The sequence below is a fragment of the Pan paniscus genome, chromosome 11, assembly GCF_029289425.2.
Source record: "Pan paniscus chromosome 11, NHGRI_mPanPan1-v2.0_pri, whole genome shotgun sequence".
NCBI lineage: Eukaryota > Metazoa > Chordata > Mammalia > Primates > Hominidae > Pan > Pan paniscus.
In genome coordinates this window covers 116,190,119-116,202,874 of record NC_073260.2, presented here as the reverse complement: position 1 = coordinate 116,202,874, position 12,756 = coordinate 116,190,119, and the positions used below count along the sequence as shown (strand labels likewise).

General features: G+C 36.7%; 1 protein-coding gene across 43 annotated transcripts in view; it reads right to left on the bottom strand.

Annotated features, from left to right (window-relative positions):
• PTPRD (protein tyrosine phosphatase receptor type D) overlaps positions 1-12,756 on the bottom strand; it is a 2,308,100-nt gene that overhangs the window by 73,720 nt on the left and 2,221,624 nt on the right. For all 43 annotated transcript variants that reach the window (XM_055092146.2, XM_055092147.2, XM_055092152.2 and 40 more), the window contains one exon: positions 720-895. In XM_055092146.2, coding sequence (XP_054948121.1) covers positions 720-895 — 176 coding nt within the window. The remainder of the gene's footprint in view (positions 1-719; positions 896-12,756) is intronic.

The following is a 12,756-nucleotide window of genomic DNA, read 5'->3' as shown; positions in this document are numbered from 1 at the left end:
GTATACTGCTTACCCATTATTTTTTAGTCCTTCAAACCAACAGCATTTAACTAATGTGCCATGCACCATAATATTGGACCCATACGATGAATAAAACTCTTTTCTTGGACCTTACCAAGCTATGACTCCATTATTAAAATCTACTCATTTTGGAGAAGTTGAAACTAGCAAAACGCCCTCTATGCATTTATGTGTTTTCTCAGCCGTGTATTCAGCCACATCATTTTTCCAGCTGCCCTGACTTAATTTATACTAATGTGAATAATTTAAGCGAAAGCCTCTTTCACAGAACTTAAGTCTTATGCTGCAGATTTTAAGAAAGAAAAAGTTGAAAATAGTGGAAGTACATATTGGTGGGATTCTCCCCAAAGCCCGTAGGTTCTTGTTCAATGGTGTTTTTGAAAGAGGTTCAAGCGAATATTTATTTTCTCTAATCAAGTTGTCTATTCCTGTGAATATTCCTTTATTATTATTATTATTATTTTTTTTTACTTTTTAGCAACCACACACATCATAACATGGGAGAATTTCTTTTGTGAAAACACCCAGAGGAGTTTTAAAGAATGGTTTAATTAGAGTTGTTGATGCCCATTCATAATTAGTATCTGTTAGAAAGGTAAGCCTTAGGGAAAGGTTAGATTCTGAACAGAATAAAATATGCAACATAGGGACTCTGAGGGAAAAGTTTTAAAAGGAAAGAGGTGGATACTTATTCTTACCCTTGATCTTTCTTCTAGTTTTGTCATCATGACAACTGTGGCACTCCGTTGTTCCCATATCATTCTCCAAAAGTCCCCAAATGTTTCGGGGAGAGATCCCTGTGTTGCAATATAGGCATTTTGCTTCCTATAGCCATCTATGTAGTTGGCATTCACATAGTCACTTCCTGGGATCCCTGGAAAACAAGGAGTGTTATTCAACCAGGTGAGCACATCACAAGAGGAAACAGCCTGGGACATGACCTAATGGCAGTGCTATCTTACTGTTCCACCTCACACTAGAGAAGTCACAATATATTGAAGGTCGGGTTAGAAGCAAGATTAAAAACAGGTCCTACTAGAACCATCATGTTAAAAAAATGTATGCAAAAAAGTATCAGGTCTTTATAATACGACAAAGAAAAAATACAATAGATGGTCCATAGAATGCCTTTTCTTTCACTGGTTGTTGGTTTTCTCTGTTGCACTGGCAAAAAAAAAAATAGTTTGCAAAGAACAATAAACAATCTGGTAACATTCCTCACCCATGTGCTTCCCAGACAAAAACTAGACAAAAGAATGCCTGAGTCTGAAAATACAAAATAGAGTGGAACACACCATAATAATGAAAAATTCTTTGTAGATTTAGTTAACAGGAAACTCATATATAAACTCATTTAATATTTACAACAACTCTGCAGTAAGTCCTGTTATGAGTCCTGTCAGGAGAAAACTGAGGTGCAAAGAAGTTAAAGAAACTTGAGCAAGTTGCTCAAGTTGGTGGAATCAGGTTTAATCATAGGCTACTCGTATGTGTCTTGACCTCTGTAAAGTATTGCTTCTCATTTAAAACTCGTGATTTGTTGTAAGCAGCACATGAACTTCCTGGATTAGGACAGCTGCCTCCTAATTGGATGTCCAACTTCTACTTTTGTCCTCTCCAGTTTGTTCTCCATCTAACATGAGAGCAGTTTTAAGAAATTTATTTCAGACACTGTAACTTCTTCAAACCCAACAATGGCTTCCCCTTATACTTCAAATAAAATCCAAACTCTGAACATCGCTTACAAAGCTCTGCAACTTCCCAAACTCATCTCATTCCACTCACCTCCTTGCCTTTAAAACTCTAGACACTGGTCTGCTTCAATTATTAGAAAACATTTATTTGCCTCCTTAGCTCAATCCACATCCTAGAATATACTCTGTCTCCTTCCCATCATAAAACACCCAGCCTCCATCCCAGAAGGCCTGCCCTGGAGTACCCTGAGACATCAGAACTCCCTTGACAGCCCTTTATACTACTGATTAAGGTTGTAATTATATATTTACTTGTTTGTTAAGTTGCTTATTGCCTATTTTGACCATGTCTCTTTTATTCACCTTTGCTACCCTAGTGACAAAAGAGTAAATAATTTTCCCCAGTTCCAACATGTAATCAGTAGCAGAGATGTAATTTAATGTAGATATTGTGATTTGAAGCCCAGTTTTCCATCAGCACATGCCTTTAAGAGAGACAGAGGCAAATTTGAGCTTCTTCCAAGAAGAGTAGCCACAGTGATTAAGGGAATGAAAGCTACTCCATATGAGAAAGAATGCATATTATAGCCTAGCAAAGGAAATGGTAGGAATTGGGATAAGAGCTGCCTGTGAGAAGAAGAGAGGTTTAGATTTACTCTGTTGAGTTCCAAGTTTTAAATTCTGAAAGATTTAACTACAGAAACATGAATTTCATCTCAAATACAATAAAGCATTTTCAAATGGTCAGAATCAAAAAGGGAGTTAAGTTTCCTTGGAAGGTCATGAGTTGGCTATCTGTAGGGGGGAACAAGCACTTTATAGGAATGTCAGCATGATATGGGAGGTACACTAGAACTTGTGCATGATCCATTCTACCCTGGGAAATATGAATCTTGGACTTATGGGGTAACCATTTTTTTTTTCTTTATAATGAAACATATGTTCCCAAGCTCAAATTGTTATATTTCACTGACTGCCACTTGCAATGACTTTGACTGCTTTTCTGATTCCAGTTGTAAAGTTGATCCTCTCAAGAAAGGTAATGAAAATCAGATGGAAACTACTGCACTCTGAGATGAACACACGGATATGGAATACCACCAGCATTAGTTGAAAAGCCTTTTGAGCAAAACTTGAAATGCATGGTTGGCTGTAACATTATTCATCTATTACAGCTACTCAAGAAGCAGTTGGGGTTTTGGCAGCCCTTTGCTGATAAAGATCCTATTCCTCCCCAACACCAGATTACTGTAGATTCAAATGACGGTTTAAATAAAATTCTCAGGTTACAAACACTGGGACGTGCACACATCTTACGTATCCATAGGATTTGGTTCTGAGTCAAGAAGGAATCCATCTAACAGGAAAAACCTACTTTCAAAACTTTAATTTAGCAGTTAGCAACATTAAAGAATTGATAAAAAGGATTCTGGCTAAGGGCCTCACTCAGCCGCCAATATACAGAAAACTTTTTTCTAAGAAAACTCAGAATGGAGAAATCTGGGCTAAATGACTCAGAAGATTCATCACCTGGGCCCTGTGCCACATCCCCCCTTATCAAGGAAAGCAAATGTGTCTGAACAATGCATCTGAGGATGGAGAAGATGCACAGGAGAATCATTCCTAAAGACAGGGAATCAGACCCATCCAACGCTCTTTGGGTAAAAATGTTAATCAGTTATTATGTAATGAATTGGGGTTTTTTGCATACTGCTCAAGTTTGATTAATAAATTCTTTTTGTTTAACAAGGAGCGGGTAGGCTGCTACCGAATAATGATTGCACTTCCCAGGATAAGAATACAAAAATGTTGCCTGAAGACTACTAGGCACCAGGAATCAATACTATCACTAAATGCTTTAAGAATTTAGGAATTGGGCAAAGTGTAGTAATTCATGCCTATAATCCCAACATTTTGAGAGGCTGAGGCCGGAGGATCACTTGAGTCCAGGAGTTTGAGCCAGTCTGAGCAACATGGTGAGACCCTGTCTCTACAAAAAAATAAAAATAAAAAATTAGGCTGGCGTGGTGGCTCATGCCTGTAATTCCAACACTTTGGGGAGGCTGAGGCAGGAAGATTTATTGAGAATAGCACATGACAAGTCTGGGCAACATGGCAAAGAGACCCTGTCTCTACAAAACACTAAAAACTTGGCTGGATGTGGTCATGCACGCCTGTAGTCCCAGCTACCTGGGAGCCTGAGGTAGGAGGATCATTTGAGTCCAGGAAGTCAAGGCTGCAGTGAGCCATAATTGCACCACCACGCTTCAACCTGGGCGACAGAGCAAGACTCTGTCTCAATAAAAGATAAATAATTAATATTTTGGAAAATACGTAATTGAAAACAAAATGGAATACCTGGTAGAGCAAATTATTAAGCCAATGCTTTATGTCCTGAAAATAATGCTAAGATTCCTCTTATAGTTTGATACCTATTTGTAAGAAGGTAGTACATGGAATGAAAGCCTCCTTCTGGCAAATCTCTTTACGCACTCTGGTGAAAAGACATTTCAGGTAAGTTCTCTCTCACAGATCCTCTGCAAATGTGGAGATAAGAGAGATGGCTATGTTCTCCAGAAGCTCTAAGATCTAATGAGTCCTGTATTCATAAAACCTAATGTAACACACTGTGCAGAAAGATGAAGGAGAAAAAATTTTAGAAAGGATGGTGGTGTGTCCTAAAAATATTAACCCCAGATTGGAAGCTAAAGTTAATCAGCAGTCCATTTCAAGTAGATGAGACTCTGGTTTTTAATGTGACATATTTAGAAAGACTTTTCAACCAACACTGTGAAAATAAACAATATGCTGCTTTCCAAATGTTTTGGTGCCATGAAATGCTTCTTCAGTAGTTCTTGATTAGGATGTTTCTGCTGGGAGGCTGGATCTAACATTCTTCCACTTTTTGGGGGTGACTTTCTCTAAGTAGTGCATATTTGTTTATTTAATTTTCAATTCCCTGCCTTTTCCAAAAAATGATTTGCTTCTGCTAATGCAACATTAATCAGAGTGCACTTCTAATCCAAGTGTGTGAGAATTAACTTAATTCCTTTGGGGTTATGAAGGATGGAAATGTAACTTGAAATGTAGTACTGAAAGAGTATAGAATTACTAAAAATTAGGTGATTGCTTTTCATTCTTGGAGTCAAGGAGACCTTCCTCCAATACTACAATAACAGTGCTTGATTTGTTTTTTGGGTTTCCTGTTTGTTTGTTTTTTGGTTGGCGAAGGAGTTATTAAAACAGGAGGAACATGACAAAGATGTTTGCCTTCTGCTCCTCATAAGCAAAATTTTAGAACACATTGGCCCTGCTGCAGGAACTCTCTTGGAGTCAGTTGGTCTTAGTGTCTTTGTTCAAGAACAGCTTACCTCTAAGACTGGTTCTTTCCTAGGAGTCCATGGCTCTACTGCATTTATAAAACTGAGTGGGTTTTCATGATTTCTCATGCATTGTTTCATGTGCATTCTCTAATTAATAACAGTGATGTCAATAGTTGTAACCCCATAAATAATTGTTTAGCCTTCTAATCTTACACTTGAGAAACCTAAGGCTAGACCCTCTAACTTCATATTATACCAATATGCTCCATTCCTGGGTTAAAGTGTATTTCCTCAGTTAATGAACTGTTCTTTCTTGTGGCATTTAAAAATGTTACTTACATGCTTTATACTGGGTCTTTGTGTTCTGGGCTAACTAAACCTGGCTGTAAACACAAGCCTGTAAAGCCGACAGAGATTGTGATGAGGTGAATGATTGGTAGAGCTGTGCTTCTGTTGTTTTTCATGCACAACAAGCCATAGCAAACAGCTATTTGAACAGAATTAGGCAAGTTTTAGGCTCTCATTTTATTTGCTGTTGATTGCTAGTTACAGTTTTCAGTGGAAAAATGAGCCTGGATACAGACTTTGAATAATGGGGCCATGTGGATTTTTTAAAACCACCAAGAAGAAAAAAAAAAAGCAAACAAACACCCAACTTGCTATGGATTTGATTTTTGGGGCCAGAAGATAATTCGATTTGAAAAGATGTCTCTTGTTGAAGGGGTGTTTACAATGATGAGGGGTTTATAATAAAGCCTTAAGTCCTGACATTAAGTGAAAAAGCAGGATGCAAAATAATACATGAATTATTTTGTGAAATCAAGTAATCCTAAGGGGAATGATCATAATTTTGCATCACATTACACTGTAGGTAAAGTCACGTGTGCATTTTAAAATCTTGGGACAATAGCAAGCACTTGCTAAGAATTTAGAGAAACTGACCAGGAAACCTGGACTCCTGTCTAGGGCTGCCGGTAGTTTACTCTGTGATCTTTGGCCAGTTACTCAACTTGCCCAAAACTGTAATTGTTTATTTGCTAAACAAGATGTGTTGGACAAACTGATGCCCTCCAGTCCTTTTGAGTTCTAAAATAAGGTGTCTGTCTGTGCTATTCTTAACCTTCTTGGACTCAGAAATCTCTGTGAAGTTATTTTAAGATAAATAGAGGCTTTGTGTCTCTCAGATTAGGTAGGAACGCACTCTGATGCTCTTTCAAGCTGATTCCTATTGCTTCTACCTTTGATGTGCTGAGATGAGATTTTTCACTGAGGCTGCTACTTCACATCTTGATTGGAACCTGACGGGGCAAAAAATAAACAAAAAACAAGAGGAAGTAGTGGTACTAGGTGGTCTGTCCATGGAAAGAAGCTCTCCTTGGACTTTAGGGGGTGAGAATAACTAAGAGGCAGCCTTGGAGGGAAGGCAGAATCCCACCGTGGCTCCAGTGGATGCGGCTGCACTACAGAGATGGAGATGGATGTTCAGCTGAGCGTCTTACCCTGCTCCAACTCACAATTTGGCTTCAAATCCCAGGTACTTTTATTTTCTTTAAGTTCTATAAATCCCTAATGAAGTAAGGACTGTGTCAAAAAGAAACTGCTTTTTGGCAAACAAGTTTGTTCTTTGTTGTAAGACAGAAGTACTCAAGACCCGACAGAGCACAAAAGCTACCTTTCATTTGTTAATGTCCCCTCCTCTACTCCAACGCACAAACGAAAAAGCATAACACTATATTGCTGTTAATATAGGTTAAGACCTAGATTGCAATTTTACAACAATGTGGCAAAAATGTTTACTTTGCAGTCTCCAGAAAAACTAGAAAACAGGAAATAGGAAAGCAAAATCTAATAAAAATTTACAAGTAAATTGATTAAATTCTAAAGGACACAGGCCTTTCCCCCGACCCTTCACCTGTTCAATGACAGCCACACATGGCTGTATCAGACCTGGTGACATGAAGGATTCTTTCTGCAACATACCAAATAAAGCAAACATTTATTGCAAAGACACAGTCTATTGTTTGCCAGGGTATCCCCTGGTATAGCTGCAGTCTTTCCAAGTTTCTACAAAACACATAGAATTTTTTTTTTTTTAAAGCATGCCTGTTCTGTGGGCGTCGTAGCTCAACCCCACGGTGAGCTAATGGAGAAACAGATGATATTCAGAGTATTTGAACCCAACCTGCAACTCCTCATTATTGTATGTCTTCCTCTACTTGATTTTCCATACCCCCACACTGCTGAGGAGGCTGAGTTTTGAGAATGGACACAGGAAAGTAGACGGCTGATTGAACTATCTTTGAATACATTGCAAGATCAGCAACATGAGTTGGCGAATTAACAGCACCTGTGATAGAGGGGCATGCTTTTTGGTTACACAGGAACTTGCCTTAAAATACAGTAGACCTTAGGCCACTGAAGCTTAACTTTCAGCCACATCATGGAGTTGTGGTCCAATTAGCTTTATACTAATAAGGAGGCAATTATTATAGAGGTTCATCAAGCAACAATCAAGCATGAGACATGACTACAGAAGCTCTATGTGTAGGAAACACTCAGATGCTCAGTCTCCTCATCACTAATATGAATATCATAATCAAAAAGTCCTGGAACCAACACCTCTGTGAGAATTAAATGAATCAATACATCTGAAATTTCCAAAATGTCATATGGATTTTAGTTACTATTATGATTGATGTAAAAATGGAAAAAGTCTGCTTATTCTTAATGCCCTACTGATAAAAAGTAATTCCAAATCTGGAAGGCCCCTTTCTAGCTTCTACTTTAAGAAAAATTATCAGACAGGATAAAAATAATTCTTTTACAATTTCCCAGCAATCTGCTACCTGTATCTATATTCTAAAAACAGAACCATAGATGATGTAGGTTTATCTATGGCCTCAGAGTAATGAAGTGTAGATTCATTAGAGTAAGCTGCATAGATGTACAATTAAAAAAAACAAAAAAATCCAATGAACTAAAGACAATAGAGATAAAAATAAACTCACTCCCAGAGCTTTCTGATTTTACACTTCGATTAGCTTTCTGAGAACAAGAGTAAAGTAAAAAACAACACAACCAGCCAGCCCTTAAAAATGCGTTTTCTCTTTTCCGGGTAAGAAACATCAGCAGGTATAGTCTAAGGTAGGAGCCAGGGAATAACAGATATAACAGCACTTGCTTGGCTACATGTAAGAGAAAGATGCCATTTACACAGCTCTAATTAGACAGCTCTTAGAAAGACTGCAAGCAACCTGTGAAACTGCTCCAGGTTTCCCAGGCTAAGTGCTATCTACCTTTCTATTTAAAACAAATTAAGCTATAAAAATTTGTCTATTCACTGCTACTCAAAAAAAGGAAATGCTTTTACGTATTTTTTTAAAAAGTACCATGAAATAAAATGATTAAACTTCATCACAGTTGTAAACAATTAACTTGAAAATAGAAAAACTGAAAATGCTGCAGAAACCATGTTATCAGCCTAAATCAATGATTTATGCTCTGAAGAGTGTGAGAAAAATGAACTCAACCAATAATTGGACAGGATTTATTTTTTTTAAATGAGTTTTTTAAGGGATGGGATATACATTCTAACAAATTTCCTTTAGTACCTTAAATAGAATTTCAAGAGCAAGGTAAAACAAACATGAGGTGCCAACAAACTATTCACCAGTGACTGGGAAAGAGAGGGAGAGAAATCCGGAGGGAGAAAAAGGGATCATATTTATTGAGGTAATATGGGAAGGAGCACACAGCAACTATCAAAGGACTTCTTTATTGGGTGAAATAATTGTAATTGTTTTGATGTTAGAACTTCACATGGAACATTTATATTCACTATAACTAACATTCCATTAGAAAATGTTGGATAGACTGTATTAACATATTTTCCTAGGTTTTTTTGGTTTTGTTTTACTTATTGAAAATACATCCAGTTACCAGATATGCCCCTTGCCCAAAAAAAGAAAAGAAAAAGATATTTTACAGCATGGGTACAATGTGAAATTGGAGAATACGTTAGCATGTGCTCACAGCTGTTTCAAATGAATTGCTATAGACTTACCCACAGAACACTCTGCAGAAGAGAGGCTAAGACACAACTGAAACCTAGAGCACTAGTGTGGTGGCAAATGGTGGATAACATTACAGAAGGAATAGCAGTAGTTTCTTGTCTTTATTTATTTATTTTTAACTGGATTTATCTTAGAGGTGGTGATTCCATGTGAGCAGCTTTCTCATCTTAAAGGTGCTAAATTGCCCATCTCACAAATAATCAAGTTATTGTAACATCATCTATATTATTTATGCTTGGATTTTTTTGAATTGCTCCTGTTTTGCAAATCAAACAGCAGATGATATATATTTGAATTTCCATTTAAAAGAATAGATTCTTGCCCCTGTTGAAATCTGTAATGCTCTTATGGGTCTGGTTTCCATTTATCAAGCACCAGTGTTTTCTTTTGTATTACAGAGTACTTCAAATATATGCAGCTTTCTCATTTGGATATTAATTTGTCCATAGATCACATATCAAAGAAATTTTGTCTGCACTTAAAAGGACCTATCTGTAGTAGTAATAAAATGCATAACACTAAAGATAATCTTAACAATTCCCAATATTTATTATGTATTTTCTTGGTGCCAGGCACTCTTCTAGGTGCTTTACATATGTTAGTTTATTTAATCCTCCTAGTAATTGTAGGAAGTAGGTACTATTAATAATCCCATTATACAGATGAGGAAAGCAAGGCTCAGCAACTTGTCCAAGCAAGCTCTGCAGAAGCAAGCAGAGCTTAGGATGTGTTATCAGGAAAGAGGTTCCTGAGCAGCATATAGGCCCTCCTAAGAAGGTACTTACTTTTACTTATTAAAGAGATGAAGTGAATAAATATATTTATCTTTTGGAACTTTAAATATATGACCCTTTCTGTAAGAAAAAATATCTGATCAGAATGTGTTCCCCTAAATTCATATGTTAAACTTAATCACCAATGTGATAGTATTGAGAGGTGAGGACTTAGGAAATGCTTAAGTCATCAGGGCAGAGCCCTCATGGGTGGGATTAGGATCCTTATAAAAAAGCTTGAAAGATTAAGTTTGCCCATTTTCTATCGTTTTGGCCATGTAAGGACACAGCATTCTTTCCCTCAGGGGATGCAGCAAAACAGGGCACCATCTTGGAAGTGGACAGACTGGGCCCTCACCAGAAAGCAAGGCTGCTGGCACCTTGATCTTAGACTTCCCAGACTCTAGAACTACGAGGAATAAATTTGTATGGTTTATAAATTACCCAGTCTGTGGTATTTTGTTATAGCAGCACAAATGGACTAAGACATGGATCCCTATTTTACTAAGCTTTTTAAAAAAAAATCAGATTAATAAGCACTAGTGTTAAAGAATGCATATTACATACTAGGTTTATTCTTCATTACTTCTAACCCTCTCATGGATAAAACCATTTAAATCTGTTTTGGTGAGAGTCACATAGTAGCCAATAATCCTATTTAGAATAAGCCCACTAGCTTTTTTTTTTTTTTTCCTTGAAGAAGCTAATCATCTCATACCGTCTAAGATTTAATATTTATTTGCCTACTTATCTTTTGATCTCAGGATTTAGAATCAATGTTCAGAATTCTGGAGATGATGGTAGAAATGGTCTTACACATCCTTGTTTTATAAGAAAACAACGAAAGACACTAAGTCATAGGTTCTTCCTAAACTGGAGAATGGGCTTGCAAAGAGATTGTATATGCATGAACTTTCTGAAATTAGTGTACAAATAAAGTATGTAAGTGCTCTATGTTTTCAAGTGGGGTTTAAATGTTCGTGAAATTATCAAAAGGATCCAGCTTCCCCAAAGACTGAATGTTAACTGCATTAAGTGAAATGCTCAAGGTCACATTGTTGTTTAAACTGAAATTTAGTTTTCGGTTTTCTGTCTCTTTATTCAGTATACTTCCCAATATACCTTAAAACGTGAGATTAAACAAACAAAAAAACACACCTGAAAATCATTTCTGTGTCATTTATTCTTTGGAAAAATTCATTTTGACTTGGAGTCTAAGAACACAACTGAAGATCTCTAGTTCTAAGATTTCTATCATAAGTGTTTCAAAATGTGTATTTGAAAATTCTTACACAATCTTCCCAGCCAAAAAGGCAACAGTTTTGAATTAGGTTTGATGTACACAGGCAGGGCTATTATGATTTCAAAAGCCGCTCTGGGCCTGCGTAGACTAATGGGAAGAACAGCTGCCTTGAGACTGACATGTATTAGTATTTTGAATTTGTCACTTATTAGCTATTGATCATACTTAAGTTTGCTGACTTTTTAAATGCTTCCATTTCCTCATCTGTAAATTCAGATCATGACAACTAGCTTTTGGGGTTGGGCCTCCATAACATAGTGCTCGACATGTAATAGATAACCAGATAATCATATCTATTATAATGTCTTGTCTTTGTTGTTGAATTGAAAAGCAGAATTTTAATTTTGCTTTATATTTAGACTTGGCTAACACTTTTCTAAAAATCCATGTCAATATGGCTTTTAAAACAAAATGTTAATTATAATCCTACTAATGGAAACAGTACTGGCAGCAGTGAAGATTAATTATACTTTAGAACAACAACCTCTTTTTTATCCACAACTGCAATAATTAATTTTTGCTAATTACAAGGCATTATAATAAATAACCTGCCACTAATTGATACTCCTTGGTCAATAAGAAATTAAAGATACATACAACAATATTTAAGGTAAGCAGATCACCTGTATTATCATTAGGTTTACAAGTACTTGACATTTGTTCTGCAATCTTACGACTCTGGTCCACTTGAATGATGCATTTGATGATTCCCATATTGTGTCCTTGCCTCAGGTTAGTCATGCCATAAAATAGGAAATGAGATAGGAAATAGGAAATGAAGTTCTAAAACCTAATATTTATGTTATCCATAAGGCTAATGCCAAAAGATAAAACAGATTTTTAGGCAAAAAGATAAGACTGAGCTTTTCCACCCATGCTAAGTGACTTAAGACACTGTCACACCCTGCATCGGTAGGAAAGTGTTATGAGTGATGTGGGAAAGTGGAAGACCCAGACCAGGAATCAGAAGAGCTGGATTCTAGCGAGTTATATTATTTATATTCTGTGTGACTGTGTGACTCTGGGCCAATCCTGTCTGAGCTTCAGTTTTCTCATCTATAAATGTGAACACCTATATATCTAGTAAAATACTTACACTGCCGCTTCATTAGACTGTTGTGTACAGCCAATAAAACAACGGATAAGGAAACTACATAGAGATAACTCTTAGAAGTCAGAAATGAAAGAGATTACCACTAAGAAAACTGATATTCAGAGAAGTCAAGGTTACCTAGCTAGTTAGTGACCCAACCTCAGATTTCCTTGTTCTTCATCTTTTGGTTTGTCCATTTTCTTTTCCTAATAAAAATATACTTTCTGAACAACTTTGGATTCTACAAGTTTAAGCATAATATTATATATTCTGTTTATGCACATCCAAGTATTAGCTTCCAATATCCAAGTATTAGCTTCCATTTGGTCTTTATTTGAAAATATTTACCTTTTCTTTTTTTTTTTTTTTTCCAGATGGGGTCTGGTTCTGTTGCCCAAGCTGGAGTGCAGTGGGACAATCTCAGCTCACTGCAAACTCCACCTCCCAGGCTCAAGCAACCCTCCCACCTCAGCCTC